At 41.1% G+C, this 22665-nt stretch overlaps 1 protein-coding gene across 1 annotated transcript in view; it reads right to left on the bottom strand.

The window, feature by feature from the left end:
• RGS7 (regulator of G protein signaling 7) overlaps nt 1-22665 on the bottom strand; it is a 557085-nt gene that overhangs the window by 225386 nt on the left and 309034 nt on the right. Inside the window, exon 3 of the mRNA XM_030196383.1 lies at nt 22522-22572. Within this exon, the coding sequence (XP_030052243.1) occupies nt 22522-22572 (51 nt within the window). The remainder of the gene's footprint in view (nt 1-22521; nt 22573-22665) is intronic.

The following is a 22665-nucleotide window of genomic DNA, read 5'->3' as shown; positions in this document are numbered from 1 at the left end:
TATTTTCTGTTGTAATGAGGAGTCCTGTTTAGACCTTTTAACTCTGTATGATGCCATAAAAGTCACTTCTAGATTGCTTGATTTATCACTAGTCTTAATGTAAGAGAAATTGCAAGACAGAGAAAGTTTCCTCGAAAGTGTAGTAATGCTTCTTTGGCTTGTACTTCGGACAGCACACCTTTCACTTATTGAATAGACAACAAATTTTTGTGGCTCTAGATAAGTCAAGAATGTAATTTCAAAAACAACTAACTGAAAATATCTTCATGTCTTTTGTTAGACATGCAAGTGAAAAGTTGTCTCTTACACACAGGTCATATTCTGATTAGCACACACAACTGAATTAGCTTAACAAGTCAATCAGTGCCGATAATTGTCACTTAACAAGTAATTATTGACACTAATTGGCATTAATTAGAATTTATGCACAGAACTGTCTAAGCATATTCTTTAATGTGATGCACGTGGAGGGGATTTTCGATATAATGTCTAACTCCGGCTTTGGACGTTTTGCAAAAAATGTCCAAAATCTGAATAGGAAAGAAGGTTGTTTTCAAAAAAGAAAAATGTTTTTTTTCAAAAATACTGTTTAGAACAAGGTTTTGTGATTTGGACGTTTTGTTTTTTGGTCCATTTTCAAAAACAAACAAAACGCACAAAATCAAGCCTTTGGGATGTAGGAGGAGCCAGCATTTTTAGTAAACTGGTCCTCCAGACATCCCAGGAAAGGAATAGAGCACCCTAGAGGGCACAGCAGTGAACTTCATAAAATGCTGCCAGGTACACATCTCACCATTGCTCCCTTATCTTGAATGCTGATCCTCCCACCAAACCCACCACCCTCAACCGTACACCACTACAATAACTTTTACAGGTGAAGGGGGTACAGTAGATTTCTAGTGAGTTTTGGAGGGCTCACAGTTTCCTTCACAAGTGTAACATGTAAGGGGAGGTATGAGCCTGAGTCCACCTGTGTTGAGTGTACTGCACCCACCACTACACTACTCCAGGGACCTGCATGCCACTCTAATGAACCTGAGTATTACATCTGAGGCTGGCAAATAATGTTTTAAATCACATTTGGGGTGGGGGGTGGGAGGGGATTAGTGGCCACTGAAAGAGTAAGGAGAGGTCATTCCTGATTCCCTCAAATGGTCATCTGGTCATTCAGGGCACCTTTTTGTGCCTTATTCATTATAAAAATAGATCTAGCTCAAAACGTCTTAGTTTTAGTCCTGAACGGTTTGGTTTTGTTCCATTATGGCTGAAAAACATCCAAGAACCAGCCCTTAACACGCCCATGGCATGCCCCTTGTGATTTGAACGCACTTATGATGGACTTCATAGAAAAACATATAAAAGTTAGTTTTGAAAATACCAATTTGGACATTTTTGTGAGAAAAACATCCAAATCCAGATTTATGCCACTTTTTGGACATTTTTCTCTTTTGAAAATGAGCTTCATAGTTGAAAAGAAGGCATGGCCATGGGTGTGGAATGGTCAGGTCATGGGCATTTCTAAAATCTATGTGTGTAGTTATAGAATTCACCTGGTCCATGCCTAATTTAGGCATCGGCATTTACACCAAGTTTTACTTGATGTAACTGCCCATGATTAAATTTAGTTGCATGGACAGGTGCTCGGCTTATTCTATAAACTGTGCAGAAATTTAGGCTTATTTATAAAGGCATACTTTATAGAATACACAGGCATATTTCATTTCAGTGTCAATTTTTTAGGTGTGATATGTGGAATCTGGTCCTTAATAGAACATAAACACATCTTGAGAAAATGACAGTTTGAAAAAAAAAAGACAACTGAAGCTTTTTAGGCAATTTAATGTTGATTGTACATGTATCTCACATAGAGAAATTATTAATAGATTCTATATATGGTGCCCAGATTTGCGTGTACAAATTAATTGACTAATGAGCCCTTCACTATCAATAATTGGGTGCTAATAACCAATTATTGAAGTTAACTGATACTCACTGAAATTTGCATATGCATTTGGTTATGCACTATTCTATAAGGCATGGCATCTACTTCACTAGCTCTTAACTCAAAGGGTGGCATTCCAAAAAGTTGTACATGTAGTTATACAACCAAGCTTCATCAGGAGTAAGTCTGGCATCCAAAGTTAGACATGGAAATTGGTGCTATGTGCTATTCTATTAATGGCGTGTACAGTGGCGTAGCAAGGGCGGGGCGGTGGGGGCGGTCCGCCCCGGGTGTCAACGGGTGGGGGGGGTGCATCCGTCCACCCCCCGGCGCAGCACCTCCCCCCCCCGATACGGTCCCCACCTGCCTACGAGCTCCATCCATCTGCAGTGCTGCTGTGAAGAAGAAATCGCTTCGTTGGTCCCTTCCCTCACTCACTGTGTCCCATCCTTGAGGAAATAGGAAGTTACGTCAGAGGGCGGGACACAGTGAGTGAGGGAAGGGCCGACGAAGCGATTTCTTCTTTACAGCAGCGCTGCAGATGGATGGAGCTCGTAGGCAGGTGGGGACCGTGTCAGGGTGGCGCTATGCCGGGGGGGGTGTCGACGCCGGTGGGGGGTGCCGTGTTCATCTGCACCCGGGGGGGAGGGGTGCCGCGGCGATCCGCCCCGGGTGGCAGCCGCCCCCGCTACGCCACTGGGCGTGTACCAGTTATAGAATTGCACTTAGTGCTAATTTTTTCTGGCACTGAATAAAAAATAAGCACTATTTTTTATTTTTCATTTTTGATTTTTTCAATGTGGTTTCTGTAATAGTTCATCAATTTTGACATTAGGAACTGACCTCTACAATTTACCCAGTGTTTTGATTAGTATATCACTGAATTTTGAATGCCATTTATAACCACCCCCCCCCCCCCCCCCTGAAATGTTTAAATGCTTATCCAGAGATGCACATGCATCTTCCATAAATGGAGTGAATAGAAATCAGGGACACATGAGAACTAACCATATTTCTTCAATGAATTCCACAAGGAAATCCACAAAACAAAATACCAGTGCCTGCTATCCAGAGAAGTGTTGCTAGCAAAAGCTATCCAGTGATTTTCAGTGCCACTGTCTAGTGTCACTAAAAATCACTACTGACCTCCTTGGCACAATCTGGATAGGGCTGGGGCAGAGCATGGGTAAAGTATGGGTAGTCTGTGAATTATCAGCTAGCAGCTATATTCAGTCTGCTATCCAGATAATTTATCAGTATAACTGAGGACAGCAAAACTGTATTTAATAGTTTATATGCATATATGCTAAATCCACCCAACCTCCACCCAAATGGTGCCAAACCTTAGACTCAGCACTAGGACTAATGATGGTGGTAACAATAGTGTAGATACTTCAAGAAAAGATAGTATCTTTGATGTAGTCGTAGGCCATGGTGAACCTATTCATGAACAAACTGCCACAGAAAAAAAATTATGATGGATAACTACAAGTCTAATTTAATAGTTTAAAAGACTTGATATACCACCCTTCTAACATAAAAGAGTGGTTTACAACAAAATAAGGTGGATCACTGAGGATAAGAGAAATGCACTCCTATTTTCATGCTGTAAATCCTACATTTAAATTGAGAGGGTTCACAAAGATTGCTGCCAAAAAATGGAAGAAACCGGAATACCATCAAAGGAAAAGCTGAAAAATACAACTGAAATTTAAGATCTATACTTAAAAAAAAAATCAAAGCAAATAAATATATAAGTGCCAGAATATTAAAACAATTGAGGACCGACGTAGAAAGAAAATAGAAGATCTGGAAAAGAACACCAGAAAGAAAACTGCCAGACGAACTGAGCAACATGAGAAGACAGGTGCCCAACCAATCAGAATCAGAAGAAGTAATAGGTGAGATTACAGTGAAAAATAAGGGTGCAACACAGGAGAACAAGAGTAATGTAAGAGAGACCAGGAAGCAGAGTGAAGAGATACCAATGAAAAGGGCCAGATTTATAAGCTGGGCACCTGTAAGTGGGGACACCTGTGCAAGTCAGAGTTTCCACTGGGCCCAAAACTGTGCACTGGCTCCAAGGCCCTGCACTGATCTTTTTCAGAGATGTTATGGTGGTGGCTGCTACTGTTCCTGATCCAGTGGCTGGAAATAGCAGTGGCAAGTAAAGATCTGGATGAAGGAATGGCTACAAGGTAGGATCTGGCACCCATCAGATTGAGATTTGGGAGGCAATTTCTTATGTTGCCTATAAACTAAAGGATCTTAACCTAGTTCTCAGGTCCAGTTTTCAGGATACCCACAATAAATATGCATGAGATATATTTGCATACAATGGAGGGAGTGCATCAAATTTATCTCATGCTCACTCATTGTGGATATCTTGAAAGACAGGCTGGTTTGGCATATCCCAAGGACTAGTTTGAGAACTTCTACTATAACGATAAGAAGTTAAGAATTACCATGCTGCGTCAAACCATAGGTCTGTCTAGCCCAGTATCTTGTTTCCAAAAGTGACTAATCCAGACCACAAGTACCTGGCAGGATCCTAAAATGCAGAAAAATTCCATGCTGTTTACTCCCAGGGATAAGCAGTAGCTTTCCTGAAGTCCACTGTAATAGCAGAATATTGCTTTCTTCCAGGAATTTGTCCAAACTTTTTTTTTAAACCCAGCTACTCTAATTGCTTCTACCACATCCTCTCGCAATTAGTTTCAGAACTTAACTGCGCATTAGCTGAAAAAAGTATTTGCTCTGATTTGCCAATGAATGATAAAGGTGCAATATGTAAGGGCTAGCAAAAGAGGAAAACAGGAGAGGGAGTTGGCAGTGAAGCTCCTGGCTTATGTTGAAACAAATATGTATGCTAGGATCTTGGACAGGAAAGGCCTTCCTAAATTAAGCCCAATATAAAGAGTAAAAACAGGATATATATGATTAGCATGGTCATAATCTGCCTAAATAGACCATCAGTGTCTTTAGATATCAAACAAATAAATCAAATATAATACAGTGCAGTAAAACTCATTACTGAGGGAATCCCCAGTGCCAGACAAAAAGAAAAAGGATAACAATTCCTTCTTGGAAAAAACATATGAAACCACTGCATGCAGACATCTGACTGACCGACATGCACCTCAATAGATTAAGGACACCACAATTAATGAGAGAGAGACCCCCAAATCCCCCCCAAAACCCACTCCCCACAACTCAACACCATTACCACAGCACTTAATGGTGAAGGGGGCACCTACATGTGGGTACAGTGGGTTTTGGGGGGGGGTTAGAGGGCTCCCATTTACTACCACAAGTGGTACAGGTAGAGGGGGATGGGCCTGGGTCCGCCTGCCTGAAGTGCACCGCATTACCCACTAAAACTGCTCCAGGGACAGGACTTGTTGCTGCTGTATAACGTTGGCACAGCAGTTCACACCGTAAGACTAATCTCGCTGAAAACGTCCTTTATTTCAGTAACCACATTAACTCACAGTTAACTGCAGATCAGAGGTTGTGCCCCACTGGCAACGAGTCTCCCTGGTACTAAGATTAGTAGTAGGTCCGAGCTGGCAGAATGGTGTACAATGCCCTCTTTCAGCAACATTCAAGGTAAGAACTAAGTTCTGTAACATGGCTAACACACGAAAGGGATCTAAAACGGACTTACAAAAATGGCCACTACCTCGTGAACTACCGGAAACAAAACAGGGCACACTCTGACCCAGTAGGCATGGGGAAAAGCACCATGGGAGAAGAGCCTACCAACTACCAACATCGTAAGACTGTAACACAAGCTAGTGAAATCACGGAGCCCAATACCCTACACCCACCACAATGCAATGCTGATGTGACCCTGCAGTGCACCTGAGAGCCACATCTGACCCAGGGAAAGGCTGTGAGAGGATCGAACACATTCTGCTGTCATGGAGGTGGGTACGGAATTTGAGGGTGGCATAGAGGCTGGGAAATAAGGTTTTTGCAAGTGGGTTTTTTTGGTGGGAGGGGGTTAGTGACCACTGGGGGAGTCAGGGGAGGTGATTCCCGATTCCCTCCGGTGGTCATCTGGTCATTTAGGGCACTTTTTGGGGACCTGTTCGTGAGAAAAAAGGGTCCAAAAAGTGTCCTAAATTCTTGCTAAAAATGCCTTTCTTTTTTCCATTATTGGCTGAGTGTGCCCATCTCTGCTCGTCCGATAACCACGCCCCAGTCCCGCCTTCACCACGCCTCCGACACGCCCCTGTCAACTTTATTAGTTCCCATGACGGAGTGCAGTTGAAGATGACCAAAATTGGCTTTCGATTATACCGATTTGGCCGCCCACGGGAAAGAGACGCCCATCTCCCGAACATGGGCGTTTTTCTCCTTTCGAAAATAAGCAGGATAGGATATTTCAAAACACAAAAAAAGCCAGCAGGGAATCCTTCTGGGAGACTGCTGAGCATATACTGTGCTATCATGTCTTCTTTGGCTGGTGGTTTATGGTTTATTAGAATTTGCTATACTGCCATGACTAACCGGCAGCTCTCGGTGGTTTACAATAATCTAAGACAATTAGAAAAGGAAAAGAACCACAAAATTGATAAGAATGTGGATAAAAAGCTGGTCTTGCTACATTTGATGCTGCTGTTCTTGAAAAAATGTAGTTTTCTCAATATGCCAGATTCAGCTGCAGACCAGAAAAGGCAGACTATAAAAATGAAATGCACAGGCTACATTTGGACCATGTGCTGTACAGTGGGGACCTTTGATTTAGACAGAAACCAAAACAATTCTACAGAAAATTGGAAGAATATATTTATATTTGAAACATCACCAACCAAAGCTGAAACAATAATATTCTTGAGGATCCTATAGCAGAATAGACAGTTATTTTTCTAGCATGACTTGAGATCAACACCAGAAAACTAAAACCATAAGAAGCACTTGACTGTAGAAGGTAATATTATTCAGGGGTGCTGCGGTAGTTCCCACCCCCCAGTGGCGCCATTTCCAGCACTACAAAAATATGTTCTATTTTTGTAGCGCCGGTGCTTACAGAGCGATAATCAGGCAGCGTTGCATGCTGCCAGTTACCACTGGATTAGAGCATGAGCCCTTACCGCCACCTCAATGGGTGGCGGTAAGTGCTCCCCCCCCCAAATAAAATGGCCACGTAGCAAGTGGTTCACTTACCACATGGCCATTTCTTTTCCCCAAAAATGGTCAGCCTTTTACCCACTGTGGTAAAAGGGAGGCCTCAGTTCGTGTTAAAAACACACGCTAATGCTAGCTCAGGCCCCCGTTTACTGCAGCTTAGTAAAAGGACCCATCAGGGCCTAAACTCATTATTGTTTTTTTTATTATTTCAGAAAATGAGCACAGCTATTTTACTCCTTGATGAAGCCAGAGGGTACAGTGGCCCCTGATGGAACTGGGACTGTGTTCAAAGATAAGTGCTATTGTTTTCTTAATTGTGAGTTTAAGCAGAATAAGATATTGGCCCTCACATATTTTATATAATACTAGTAAAAAAGGCCCGTTTCTGACACAGATGAAATGGTTGCTAGCAAGGTTTTCCTCGGCTCCCCTGCAGCCACCCATGTCCAGCGACCCTCCTCGCCCCCTGCGCCTACTGCAGCCACCCATGTCCAGCGAACCTCCTCTCTCCCCTGCCCCCCCTGCAGCCACCCATGTCCAGCGACCCTCCTCTCTCCCCTGCCCCCCTGCAGCCACCCATGTCCAGCGATCCTCCTCTCTCCCCTGCCCCCCTGCAGCCAACCATGTCCAGCGGCCCTCCTCTCTCCCCTGCCCCCCTGCAGCCACCCATGTCCAGCGACCCTCCTCTCTCCCCTGCCCCCCTGCAGACACCCATGTCTAGCAACCCTCCTCTCTCCCCTCCCCCTCTCCAGCCACCCATGTCCAGCGACCCTCCTCTGGACATGGATCAGCTGTGAGGCATGTTTTTTTCCCTTTGGGTTCTGAAGCTGACATCATAATGGCTATGGTGATGTCAACCTGATCTACGGAGCCTAGCAGACCAACTCGGAATGAGCCATGGTCCCAGGCAAGTTAGAACGTTGGAGGTGAGAATTATTACATAGGATTATTCACATAAATAGAAAAGGAGTCTTTATTCAAAGTAATTGGCGGGAATGACTCCTGGTCATTTAAATCACTTGTCCGGGGCTAACCGGGCATATTCAGTGGCACTTTAACTGAATAGCGCTTAAGCCGAACCCGGCTACTTTGTGGGCGTTCCAGGGAAAGAGTCAGCACTTAGCCAGTTAAGTGCCAATATTCAGCACTTAACCAGCCAGGGTAACAGCATAAAACACAGTCCTATATTTATGCAGTTCACTGAAGTGCTGAATATCAAACTTAACTGGCTATGTTTTATGCCGGTTGAACATTCAATACCGGTGCCTGGACATGGCCTGGCATTGAATATTTGGGAATAAAGCCAGCAGTGGTCAGCATTTTGGATGAATATCAGACCCAAAGTAATACTTAAAAAGAACAAAAATTAAAACAAAAAACAAAACTCATGAAAGAGAGGAGGTTATTTGACCAATGACAGAAAATAGAGTCTTAAGCGTGGAAAAATGTATTTTTGCTGGTCAGACTGCTGAGTTCTTTTCCTTCTTTTCTAGTCCAGTTCAGCTTTTTTTGTATACTGTTAATTTTGTTATTCATATTTATTTTGAGCAAAGCGTATGTTGAATTCATGATTTTGAGACTTCAAGCTGCCACAACCAGACTGGACCAATCACATTGACTTCATCTGTCTTGGGGACTAGCTGTGGGAAAAGAAACAATTTAAAGCGAGACGACACATCAGTGATACTGTTCTGCACTCTAAGCACATATCTTGCTCGAGCAATGATGTTAAGCTGTAGGAAAGTGAAAGACAAAACCCTTAATTTACGCTGTCATTTTTGGGGTACTTTGCTGATAGATTATTCACTGCAGCTACTACTACTGTGTTGTTTGACCATCATCATTGTATTTTGTAATTTGGATATACCAAATAAGGAGAATATTAAGGTGAAAAGTTCAAAAAGTGACATTTTTGGTCAGACCACTCTCATGATGCTGACCAAAGAGCAGCATACCATCCCCAAGATTCTATAGATAGTGCTCAAAATAGGGTGATGATATTTGGGTGCATATTCAAGATGTGCGCCCAATTAAACTGGCTAAGGAGCCAATTAGTGCCAATAATTGAAATTGGGCACACAAACATTTTGCTACGTGCTATTCTATTACAATGTGTGCTCAAATCCTATAGCATGCAACCCAAAAGAGGGCAAGGCCATAGGAGGTGCATGGGCAGGTTGGGAGCATTCCTAAAATTTGCACAGTGTTATAGAATACTGGATATGTGTGCTCAAATTGGATGCCAGGAATTATACCTGAGTGTCCATTATTAAATAGGGTTGAGTCCTGATTTTCTTTTTTGGCGCCAATAATTGAGTGCTATTTACTGAATGTAGCCCATATGCCTTGGTAGTGGGCACCAAAGCCAAAAATGCTTGCCCTGCCTTGAACAGATTGAGATCCCTGATAAAAATGGGCTCAGACAGATACACCATTAAATTTGCAGAGGAGGCTTCCAAATTTCTAGATCCTGCTTTATTGATCAGAGAACTATGATATGGTGATGCATGTGAACAATGCCCACTGTTTCTGTCAGCCTTCATAAGAAGGCCTTACCAATGTATATTACCCTGCATGCAAAACTGAGGAAACCTATCAAAGACTGGAATTAGCGCAATGTCAGTTTTGATGCCATTAGTGTGATGTGTATTGTTTACCTTAAATCTGACAGCGTATCCTATGATAGTCTGGTCACCATAGCTTCAATGTCAATCTGTATACCTAAGAGTGATATAAATCTTCAAAATAATTAAGGTTCTACATTAGTCAAAACTTCCCAGACTCTTTTTTTTCAGGAGTGGTAGGGTGATAGGTACTGGAAATGAGGTTCTGGAAAAATGCAGACCACGCAGTCCAAGTTCAACTTCTTCTGCAATTTGTCCCCTATGATATTTGCAAAATGAATGGTTAATCATGCAATGGGAATTGGGAGCCATGAACTGGAATTCTGAAATGTCATGCAAAACCTTCAGTGAATACCTGTGCATCTTGTCATTTTGAGTATATACCTAGTGGGTGGGAATTAGTGCTCAAAGGCAATGTTTGAGTAGTTCTGAATTCAAACTGCTGCATACTAATGAATGTCCTGGTACACTGATCAGCTGGGTAGGCAGTCTGCACAATTCAAGCATATGTACTTGTAACTGCAGTCCCTAAAAGTGCCAATAATCCTATCAAATCACCAGCATATGTCATGGGCCACAGAAGGAATCCATCATGTGGTAGTGGTCTTATAGTTAGCTTTTGGGGTACAGGGCCTCAATGGAAAAGGGTTGAAATTTCTGGATACCTCCTTGAGCTACAGGCTATTATCCTTTGTGCCCCATGACATATTCAGTTTGGGTTCTGTTTTGTCCCTGAAGTGTTCATTATATATGAGCCAGGAGAACCCCTCATATTTATGTAAACCTACTATGGTATCCATATAGATTAACATTGAACCCAGCTGTTCTGGAAGTTTATGATAGGTAAGGCTTATCATAAAGGCAAAGGCTAAGACCCAATTAGCCATATTGCGGGCTATGGGTTTAATATGACTATAAAGGAGGCCAACTCACAATTCTTTTTGGAGTTTCTTCTATGGCTTCCTTCTAATAGATTGAATGTATTAAAATACACTCTTTGCAGGACCTTCTTTCTTAAGCAGCAGGGAGATGGTTTCTCAAAACTAAGTAGAGCTGGGGTTTGTGCTGATTTCCTTGGTTTGTGGGGAAATGTTGGTTGGGTTGTGCCTGAATTTAGAGGCTAAATGTGAAGGAAAGAGGAAACTTCCAGCCTCACAGACCAGTTCTATTGTGATAGCAACCCACGAGCCTTGGGAAAGAGAATCAAGAGCAGGAAAGCCCCCCCCCCCCCTTCTCCAATCACTGAGTTACCTGCTGTCACGCTGTGCTCAGGCCAGCAGGTAATGGGCCCTCAGCCTGTTGTAAAAATCAACAAAGAAGAGAAAACAACTGGCTAAATCACAAATGTAGTGACTTATACGGTCTGTGCCCTGAAGAGCACAGGTACAAATCAAAGTAGGGTATACACAAAAAGTAGCACATATGAGTTATCTTGTTTGGCAGACTGGATGGACCATGCAGGTCTTTTTCTGTCGTCATCTACTATGTTACTATGTATGTAGTGGGAAATAAAGTGAGTTATTTTCAAAATCGCATGTACATCAAAATCTGACATAAGACAGCTTAAGCAGACATGAACTGAAACAAAAAAAAAAAAATAGACTGGTAACTTCATTACAAGACAGTAAATCAGGGGACAAGATGTTACACAATAGAACAGATAAATACAGATTCTGTAGAACAAAACTGGAATGGCCAGATTTTGTGTGGCAGTGGTCATCCTACTAATTTAAATGCCAGCTGTGTCATTTAAATTAATATGTCTATTAGTACTACCAATGAAGAGAGAAATTTAGCACAACAGTGTGCAAAGAGTTGTAGACATCACTACACTGTTTATTTAAATCCAATGATAAAATGAAGGCATTACCTATTAGTCCAGGATGCAAAGAACTGTGCACATGACCCAAAGGCTTAATGTGCAAGTTGGCTAATGTTGGGAATTTGTTACATGGTCTGAGGAGAAATAAAAAGTTAGTTTGCTGTTTGGCAAGGGGGTGAGGACCTAAAGTAATCAAGTCACTGAATATGGGGTGATGGGATGAAACGTGCTCAGCAGCAGGAATTTGGGGGGGGGGGGGGGAATGGGACTTGATATACCTCCTATCTCACGTTTTAGCAACTACATTCAAAGTGGTTTACATATATTCAGGTACATATTTTGTACCAGGGGCAATGGAGGGTTAAGTGACTTGCCCAGAGTCACAAGGAGCTGCAGTGGGAATTGAGCTCAGTTCCCCAGGATCAAAGTCCACTGCACTAACCACTAGGCTACTCCTCCACTCCATTTACATGATCTCATATCAATAATGTTTATGCACAGAAAATATTATTACATTTGGCATTATAAATGATCTAGAGGTGGGAATAACTAGTGAATTAATTAAATCTGCTGATGACACAAAGATATTCAAAGTTGTTAAATTGCAAGAAGATTGTGAAAAATTGCAAGAGGACCTAGCGAGACTGGGTATCCCAATGGCAGATGATGTTTACCCCCAAATTCTATAAATGGTACTTAAAATAGAATGTGCAAAAGGCATGCACCCAATTTGCACATGCAATTGAATTGATTAACGAGCCAATTAATGCCAATAGTTGGGTGCTAATAATCAATTATCCTCACTAATTGGCCTTAATTGAAGTTTACGTGTGCATTTTTAGCCACACGGATCTCCGTGTAAATTTTACACATGGCTTTAAAAAGGAGGCATGGCCACAAGAGGATCATGGGTGGATCGGGGCACTCCATTTATGCACTTTGTTATATAATAAGGGGGATCTGCGCCAAATTCAGGGGGTCTTTTACTAAGCTGCAGTAAGCCCAATGTGTCTCACTGAATCGGAAGTACTGCCAGGCCACCGCAGCAGTCAGCAGAAATTCCCACCCCCAGCGTTCACTATTTCTTGAGCTAAAAAAATATTTTTATTTTTGTAGCACCTGTGTTTACCTGGCAGTAATCAGGTATTCCACACGCTGTCTGGTTAGTACAGGAGCTCTTATTGCACCTCAGTGGATGGCGGTAAATGCTCCCCCCCCCCCCCCCCCCCTCAAAATGTCCAAGCAGTAAGTGCTTCACTTACTGCATGATCATTTCTTTAAAAAAAACAAAAAACAGCCTTTTACTCACTGTGGTAAAAGAGGGCCTCAGTGAGTGTCAAAAACACAACAGTGCAGGCCCCCTTTGCCGCAGCTTAGTAAAAGAACCCCTTAGACATAAGGATTTACACCAGGGTTTGCTTGATGTAAATTCTCATGTCTAAAGTTAGGCGCTAAGCATATTCTATAAATGGCACCTAACAGTTTATACAATACTGTTTAGCGCATTATTTTTGTGGTGCCAATTGTTCAGCACTATTTGTAGAATTTGGTCCTTAATGTAAGCAAATGCAAAATGATGCGTGTGGAAAAGATGAACCCAAATTATAGCTACATGATGCAAGGTTCTACATCAGAAGTCACCACCCAGGACAAGAATCTGTCATCATTGAAACCCTCTGCTCAGGGTGCAGCGGCGACTAAGAAAGCAAATAGAATGTTAGGAATTATTAGGAAAGGAATGGAAAACAAATATGTGAATGTTGTAATGCCCTTGTAATGCTCCACGGTGTGACTGAAATATTGTGTGCAATTCTGGTCACCACATCTCAAAAATGATATAGCGGAATTAGAAAAAAGTACAGAGAAGGGCAACAAAACTGATAAAGGGGATGAGACATCCCTATGAAGAAGGGCTAAAACAGCTAGGCCTCTTCAGCTTGGAGACGAGAACGCTGAGGGGAGATATGAGAGAGGTCTGTAAAATACTGAGTGGTGTGGAATGGTTAGATGTGAATCGCTGATTTACCCTTCCAAAAATACTAGGACTAGGGTGCATGCAATGCAGCTACTAAGTAGTAAATTAAAACAAACTGGAGAAAATATTTCTTCAATCAATGTGTAATTAACTCTGGAATTTGTTGCCATAGAATGTGGTAAAACCAGTTAGCTTAGCAGGGTTTAAAAAAGGTTTGGATAATTTCCTAAAAGAAAAGTCCATAAGCCATTATTAAGATGGACTTGGGAAAATCTAGTGCTTATTTCTAGGATAAGCATCATAAAATCTGTTTTACTCTTTTGGGATCTTGCCAGGCACTTGTGACCTGAATTGGCCACTGTTGGAAACAGGATACTGGGCTTGATGAACCTTTGGTCTGTCCCAGTATGGCAACACTTATATTCAGATATGCACTTTTAATGCATATATTGAACTTGATTCTATATGGCATTTAAAAATTGGTGCCAAAAATATGCCTAGGTGTATTCTATAAAGTATGCCTCACGGTTTATAGAATACACCTAGCGCCCGTCCATGCAACTAAATTTAGTAGAGGACATTTATGCCAAATAAAACTTGGTGTAAATACATACACCTAAGTTAGGGTGGACCAGGTATATTCTATAACAAAGCACATAGCGTTTAGAAATGCCCATGACCTACCCATTCCACACCTAAGGCCACACTCCTTTTTCAAATATGCACCTTAGAATTTACAAACATTACTTTACTGAATACGCTTAGACAGTTGTGTGTGTACATTCTAATTAATGCCAATTAGTGTCAATGATTGCTTGTTAAGTGGCAATTAGTGCTGATTGGCTTGTTAGGATAATTAAGTTGCGCACTAATCAGTTGAACTATGTAGAATACAGGGGATTATGTACATGCAACACTTCTGCTGGTACTGGTGTAATCTCTACACAAAATATTGATTCTGCTGCTAATGCACGCCAAATGTATTAGAATGGATGCATGTTTCTATGCGATCACTGAGCAAACATTTTTTTTACCTGCACCTTATTTGCAATTGAAATGGCTTTTAAAAAAGATATCTGTGGAAGCCTTTATATAAGAAGGGATTGATACAGTGAGTGCAGTTTTTATGCTAGGTATGCAATGTTTGTAAGGGTGCAGACTTTGCATGTGCACAAACAGATAGGGAGACAGAAAATGTGTGGAATACTTTAAGTGCAGAAATTTGATAAGCAATGGCTTCCTTCCACTGTTGGACCATTCCCACAATATGGGCCCTAACATCTGCATAGCTCATAATGTAACCCAAGAGTTAAAATCAGATTTCAAAATTACCTTGTTAGGGCCTTTTCAGGGGCTCCAGGACTGGAGGGGAGGAGATGGAGTGATATTGGAGCAGGAGGTCTGAGGTGACCATAGGAAGTACTATAGATTTGAGCTGGCAATCCTGGTTCCGGTCCCAGAGGTGGAGGAGGTTGGGGACACTGTGTGTGCTTCAGGTGTTCTGAAGAAATGCAGAAACACCGGACCCAGTACTGCTCCAATTGATGGCATTTCTCAGCATCTTGGCAGCAACCGCCACATTTCTTCAGTACATTCAATGTGTACAGAGCTTCCCCAGCTTCCTCCACTTCTGGGACCGGAACCAGTACTGAGAATGCCAGCATGAACTCTATAGTACTTCCCATGGCCACTACAGACCTTCTGCTCTTAAAATTACTCCAACTCCTGCCCTCCAGTCCCAGAGCACTTAAAAAAGCCCTTGCAAGGTAATTTATTAATCTAATTTTAACTCTTGGTTTGCAGTGCTTCATGGCTGGCCCCAAGATGGGTGCACAAAAACAGACGTTGGCTAAGGCACCACCTGATACAGGATCCCAAGGGACCACTTTTATTTTGAGGAGAAGGGTTGAAGTCCTTTTTGGGGGAAGGGAGAAAATAATGTTCAGGGGGCTCAAGATAGTAGGGCCTGCTAAGACTACAAAAGGTAGTTTTAACTCCTAATATGTAGTTAACTTTGCAGTTTTACGAGGGATGAATTAAGCGTCTTAGGTATTAATGCCGGATAGTCATTCACACGCATATTAGTGGTACCTTGTTGTAATGTTGATGAACATGCAACAATTTGTAATGTCCATAAGAGTTAATCACAGGCTTTAATGCCAATGCCCTTTAGGTCATGGACCCTGAAATTTCTTGCTAATTTTTTCTGGCGTTTGGTGTTTCTCAGTAAACTAGAGATTTGCAGTTATCACATAGCAAAATACATGTCTGAATGATTTAATGATTAATTACAAATTGGCAGGAGATCCCCGGCATGATGTCTTGCGTAACTCATTATTTCAATTTACAATAAAACATGTTAATAATGCAATGCAAATTTTCATTATTATATACTATAGACATGCTGGAATCACATTTAAAAAGTTGAAGTTGCTCTGAATCTGCTTTCTTCAAACTCATTCTAATAACGTACTATAAAATCCGATACATAATTTCCCTCCTTCTGTTTTATAAAAGTTCAATAAAAAGTAGCAAGAATAAAAAAATGAAAATATATGCCATTCTTTGCATGCCCAGTCACACTGCTAGAGAATAGATCCTGCATTCAAAAAGATATGCTGCCACAGATGTAGAAGTGAAGATAAAAACTTCCAGAAAATGATTCAAAATAATGTTTTAGAATGGAGTGCCTTTCAGCACTAATATGTCAAAATAAAACCTGGGCAAATTTCTGTGTAATACTCATGATTACACACTTCTAAAATAATTCACAAACTACCCAAGAGCGGAAGTAGAAAATATAGATGGTACTTTACAACAACTCCTTTGAACCCTTCTAAGAGGTTTTGAGTTGAAATGCAGTGTAATTGGAGATGATGGTCTCTGTTCTATAAGGATAATATGTGGATGTTCAGTGGATATGGAAGACAAAACCTAGACAATTTTATAAAAATTGCATTGCATTTCTAAAACCTTTCATTTGCATTTTAACTGTACACTGTTTTCTACCATTTATATACTGCATTATGGCACAGCTCTATTATTTTTCAAGCATTCACCATCTCACAGTGCTTACTGGTTTTATATGAAAAAAATATTCTCTCTCTCTCTCTCTCTCTCTCTCTCTCTCTCTATATATATATATATATATATATATATATATATATACTGCCTTGCAAATGTATTTCATTTGGAAAAAGGTCTATTTCAATGTTAAAAAACAGAAAAAATGTGTAACACTATGGTGTGAATATGCTGTTCTCCATTTCATTCTGCTGATTCATAGCTTCAGTTGAAGTGTGTTATATTACAGCATGCAAGAATTTTAGAATCATTGCAAATTGGTCTTTAGGGATGTGTTTTAGCTAATGTGCATTTGGGGGCCCTTTTACTAAGCTGCAAAAAGGCACTAATGTGTTCCTAACACAGCAAAAATGGCCTAACACGGGCCTATCTACTAAAGTGTAGTAAGGTTTTGCAGGTACCACATGTTTAGCAGTGTAGCTAGCATTGAATGAGCCCGGCAAAAAGCCCAGGGCTGCCCAATGGTAGGGGCCACCTGCAACTAGACTCTCCTTGCACTCCTCTCCCCACGCCCGGGTTCAGCATCTCCCCAGCTCCTCACCCGCCTGCTGGTCCTCCAAACGCTACAGTGGGCCACGCTAGAAAGAACACTGAAAGTTGTCTCTCTCTCTGGCCAGTGAAGCCTTACCTCTCCCATGTCCCGCCAACAGGAAGTTGCATCAGAGAGGTGGGACACAGCAGAGGAAAGGCTCCACTGGGCAGAAAGAGGCTGCTTTCAGTGTTGTTTCTGCCGTGACGTGCTGCAGCGTTTGGAGGACAGCCTACCACAGGGACCAATCGACAATTCTGTTAAGAACTTCCCAAAGCGACTAAAGGCCTGTGTTAAAGCTGGGGGTGGACAGTTTGAGTATTCATGTGACTATGAAATTCTGACACATTGTTAATTGTATCATTTGAATTATGTTATTTTACCTCAAAAGGTTTAACATGCAAAAATCACTAGGTATTAATGCTAAAATGGCATGAACATCAACACAGTTTAAGATAATTAAATGGTATTTAATAGTAGTACATAAGTATGATGATTAAATAAGTACGTAAAATTTCTTGTAGAAATTCAAATTAGTTTCTGAGAAAATGGCAAAAACTCTAGAGGGCTACTTTTCTAACTCACCCTGTAACAGGCAGGACTAGGGATCACTCCTGCACCCTCTCCCCTCTCTGCTAGACACCAGGGATAGCACTCGTAAGTCACTGGAGCAGGGAATGGGGTTTGATGAATGGAAATTCTGTTTCATAGGGGTTAAGATTTGGGAAGGGGGCATGGTTATAAGTGAGGAAATGAGTGTTTTGTGGGCATTCTAAAATTTGTGTGCACTGTTACAGAATATGGCTCTCTGTGTCTAAATCTACACACCAGTATTTATGACAAATTTTCCTTGGTGTAAATGGATGCACAGAGTTATATACATGCTGGGATATCAAATAAGCATATTCTATGTACCGTGCCTAAATCTCAACGCTGCTTATAGAATATGCTTAGGCGGAAATTTATTCTGTGTAGATTTTTCAGGCGCCATATATAGAATCTAATCCAAAGTTCTATCTTCACATGCTCCGTGAAAACTTTCAAAATGGCGCTCGTTTATTAGAGAGACATCAACACTCATGCTACCAATCAAAAATGAGAACATGATGAGATCACAAGTGTCTTCTTCTGAAATTATACTGATTTTCTTCTGTTTTGTTGTTTCCAAAATAAAAGTATCAACTGATCCCCTGAAGAAACCTCATGTGAAAAGGGTCCCCTTAGGATCGTTGTCACTAATATAAATGGAAACCAAGCTCAAAAGCTAAGTACAACTGTATATTCCCATTAAATTTCTGTTTGAAATGAAGTGGTGTGCGATTTGCACAATTTTCACCTAAAGAATTTTAAAAAAGAAGTTTTTGGCCAATAATTACTCTGTCATCTGGTGGCTGGAAGAGGAGGGTCTGAACAGACCAGACTGTATATAGCTACAGACTTCTGAGACATTTCTTATATGTATATGTACACAATTATCCACATTGTTTTTTTGTATATAACAATTGGTGTTTTTTGTGGAGTCTCTCTATTTTTTATGATAATCGCAAAGTACAGTAGCCAGCCTTGCTTCCTCACAGGCTTGGTACTTCTAGTAAAATCAAGCGCAATCACAGTTTCAGTAGTCTGGCCCTGACATGGCTCCACAGTTTAATATGTAATTGTGCTGCCCTCATTTTAAATGTGTGATGATTATATTGGCTGTGTATATTAAGTACTGTTGTACTTGGGCTTCTTAGCATTTAACATACACTAAGCCTTTAGTAAAAGGGTCTCTAAATGTGTTGCTTATAAAATCTGTAATTTCTCTGAACATAATTATTAGCAAATGAACTTTAAATAGCAAATATTAGTGAAAGATATTTCTTGAATATTTTACATCCTTTTTTCAAAAGCATTCTCACTGTAGATCCAGAAAAAAAAAACCAGTAAGTACAACAACAGTACTACAATAGTAATAACAGTGGATAAAAACATGCACATAGTGAAAGATTCCAACCCAAAATTTCAGAAATTAAATAAGAAATCCTGATATCTTGTAGTCTGAAGAAAGCAGTAGATCTCAGATTGTAGGAGATTCAAATATATAAAAAGAGATGAGTAACATGCAGTTACAAAAAAAAAAGTCAGTATTTTCAGAGAACTAAGCAATGTAAAAATCACCATTGCTTTCTATGGGAAATAAGGTATCACAATGTTAAACCTCCATTGTAACAGCTCCCCTTCACTATTGTAATACTTTGGCCCACAGCAACATATGTAGCAGAGACAAAAATTTAACTGAAGCAGCTGGTGAAGGCTGGCTGCAGAAGACATGTTCAAAGCCACTTTCCCCACACTTTTAAGTTACACACATACACCACCTCTTTCATATGCCCCTTCATCCCACCCCATCCCACACCTCTATTCATTCCCTCTACAGAGATAGGAAATATAACTGAAGCAGTCTCTGTAGAATGATACCAAAAGGTATCTTCTAAACAACTTCACTCTATGCTTCTCAGTTAAGACATATATACCCACATATTATACCCCATCATATCTTCAATCAGGTAAGTAATGGTCGTGACTTGCCACCGGGCCAACGGTGGTCAGCATAGCCTGCTGGTTCGGCTGCTTCAACTGGCGTGGAGAGAATTAGGACAGGCATGGGCATTTGACGCACAACAGAGTGGGCTACTACCTATAATGGGGAATAAAGACTTTCTTCCAGGAATGGATAACTCGAGATTCCGAATTTGGGGACACAAAGGGATTACGGTTCTACAAGACATGGTAGATTCCACTGGCAAGATTAAGGGAGTGGAATCTTTAGGGTTAGGAATGGTAACATGGATGGACACCTTTGCATACCAACAAATCTCCCACTACATTGCAGGTATTCCTAGGCAATACCTTGCTATAGATATTCCGAACAAAATTGGTCAGCTGTATGAAATGCCAACGGACGACGCCATATCAATATCACTCTTACACAAAAGGCTTATGCACACTGACAGACCGAAACAAATGAATTACCTTACGCTGAAATGGTCAGCAGACACCAAAAGAGGGATAACACGGCAAATGTTGTTAGGCACTTTGAGACAGATCCCCAGAAAATTAGGTAGCGCAGAACTACGAGAATGCCAAGGACGGGTGATTTTTCGTGCCTATACGTCTAAAATGAGACTCCATAAGATGGGAGGAGTGGATTCACCTATATGCGAGCGGTGTAGAAAGGATCCATGCACTTTTTATCATGCTCTATGGGAATGCCGGGAGATCCGACGGTTATGGGCTAAAATATTTAGGTTTATGGGCTATGTGCTGAATAAACATATTCTACTGCGACCGGAATACGCTCTACTGGGCCTGGACGCTGTGGTGGGGGCCGGTGTTGTTCACCAAAATTTATTGATATATAAAGCATGTTTAATCAGTAAGAAATGCATAATGGTCAATTGGGTTAAACGAGAGCCTCCTACGTATTGGCAATGGCGCAATAGATTCCATATCTTGTTGTTGATGGAGCTATGGGACACCTACTTGAAATTTAAAAGACAAAGAGAACTATATCTGATTTGGAAAAGTTACATACATGTGCTTGCGCCTCGAACTCGTAGCTCTGTCCTTAACCGGCTGGGAGACCCCCACATTCCAACATGATGAAGTCAATAATGTGAGGTAGTGGCATAAATCTCCTACATTCATGGACAGTTCCGGGGGGAGGATGGGAGGGTAGAGAAAAGGGAGGAGAAGAAAAGGAATTGGGTGCCTTGGCCCAGAAACGCTTTATAACCAATAGATTCAAAAATAAAAAAAGTGGGGGGGAGAGAGAACAGGAGAGGGGGGGGAGGGGGAAAATGTGAAAATTATACTACCCTGACCTCAGAGGTTGGATAGAGTTGAATTGATGACATGTTAAGTATCTGGTTGTTGATTGCAAACTGTATCTGTATTGAAAGATGTTGTTATGAATAAAAAGATTTAAAAATAAAAACTGCATCATGGTCCAGTTGGCAACTATATTTAGCACCAGAACATCTGACAGGTTGTCCACAACCAGGCTGGACCCTGATGCAGTTTTTACGAAACGCTGGCCACCGTTGGCCTTGAGGCAAGTCACCACCATTACTTACCCGACTGAAGTCGTCTTCAAGCTATTCAGCTCTAAGATAAGTCATTCTTAGATCTTATTTTGAAAACAGAACACATTTTTTTAGCACTTTTGAGTTTTGCTGAGCACTGCATATTGTGTCAATGGAAGGTTTTTGCCAATGATGAAATCGTGATCTGTTTGGATTGTCACCGCTCCCTGTGATCTAACAAGGTTCCTATTTTTTCATGATTTACTTTTGGTTTTCATACCTATACCTGTGGATGATTTTTATGTTATAGCTTTTTGCATTGGTTATTCCACATTCCTTGAGTTTTTCTAGTGTATTCAATATTGGTCACCAGAATATCAGGCCCATGGTGTCCAGTGGTATGGAGCAGAAAAAAACCCCAGTTGCTCCTACCATTGCCTGCATCTTTTTCCAAGTACTGGTGACCCCTAGTGATAGTCTTGTAGTAATACCACTAGGGATTGTGTTTATGTATAAAAACAATTCAGAAACATGACACCTAGTGGTTGTACCCAAGATTATCACTAGGGGTTGCCAGTGCCATTTTCATAGAAGACACTGGCAAGGACAGAAGCAACTACTTTTGCCTGTACCACAAGACACCAGGGATTTAGATCAAGGTAGACCTGGGGGGTGTCTGGGGGAGGGGTTACTGCCTTGGGGGGTCATTGGTTGGGGGAGTGGACACTTGTGGGTGGGGGGTTGGCTACTAGGAGGGGCCCTTCAGGTTACGGCTGGTCTGAATGAGGTGGCCATCAAAAAGGGGCTTTCAGCCTGGGATGGCACTCTAGTCATTACTATTGAGGAAGGGTGCCAGCCACTTTAACAGATGGCCTGGAAGTATTAGGCTGTGGCTTGGTGAGCCGATGCGCACAGGAAGGAACCCCAGCTATAATACATCTTGTGGTGTGCACCTGGTGCACACTGCAAGTCATGGTATAGCATTTACCTGTTTTATGTGTCATTACTATGTAACACAGGGTGACCTATTTATCATAGTGTTAGAGAACCACAACCAGTTTTGGAGCCCTTTAACACACATTAAGAGGCAAATAACCTGGGTTAGTGCCTTAACACAGCTTGATAGCTACCTCTCCCCCCTCCTAAATTTCTAAGTGTAGACAGGGCCAGGAAAGATACTATCATGATAACCATTAACATTAGTATTTATTAGCCAAATGATACACAGTTCAGTTGATGATAATGCTTCTTCTCTATTCTGTTGTGGTTTTTTTTTCATTAATTTCTTTTTTACTAATTCCAATTCATGTTACAATTTAATGCAAAATGTTTTTCCACTTACCTGGGTCTTCTATAGTTAAATTCTTCGTTAACCATTGAACAATATCTGAACCTAGGGAAAAGAAAAGTATATTCTTAATTCATTATACTTTAAGTTTCATTTATTGTATATACCATGATTGACTATTATAGAGTCAATTTTTAT

The sequence above is a fragment of the Microcaecilia unicolor genome, chromosome 3 (genome assembly GCF_901765095.1).
Source record: "Microcaecilia unicolor chromosome 3, aMicUni1.1, whole genome shotgun sequence".
In the NCBI taxonomy this organism is placed as follows: Eukaryota; Metazoa; Chordata; class Amphibia; order Gymnophiona; family Siphonopidae; genus Microcaecilia; species Microcaecilia unicolor.
This window is presented reverse-complemented; position numbering and strand designations above follow the sequence as displayed.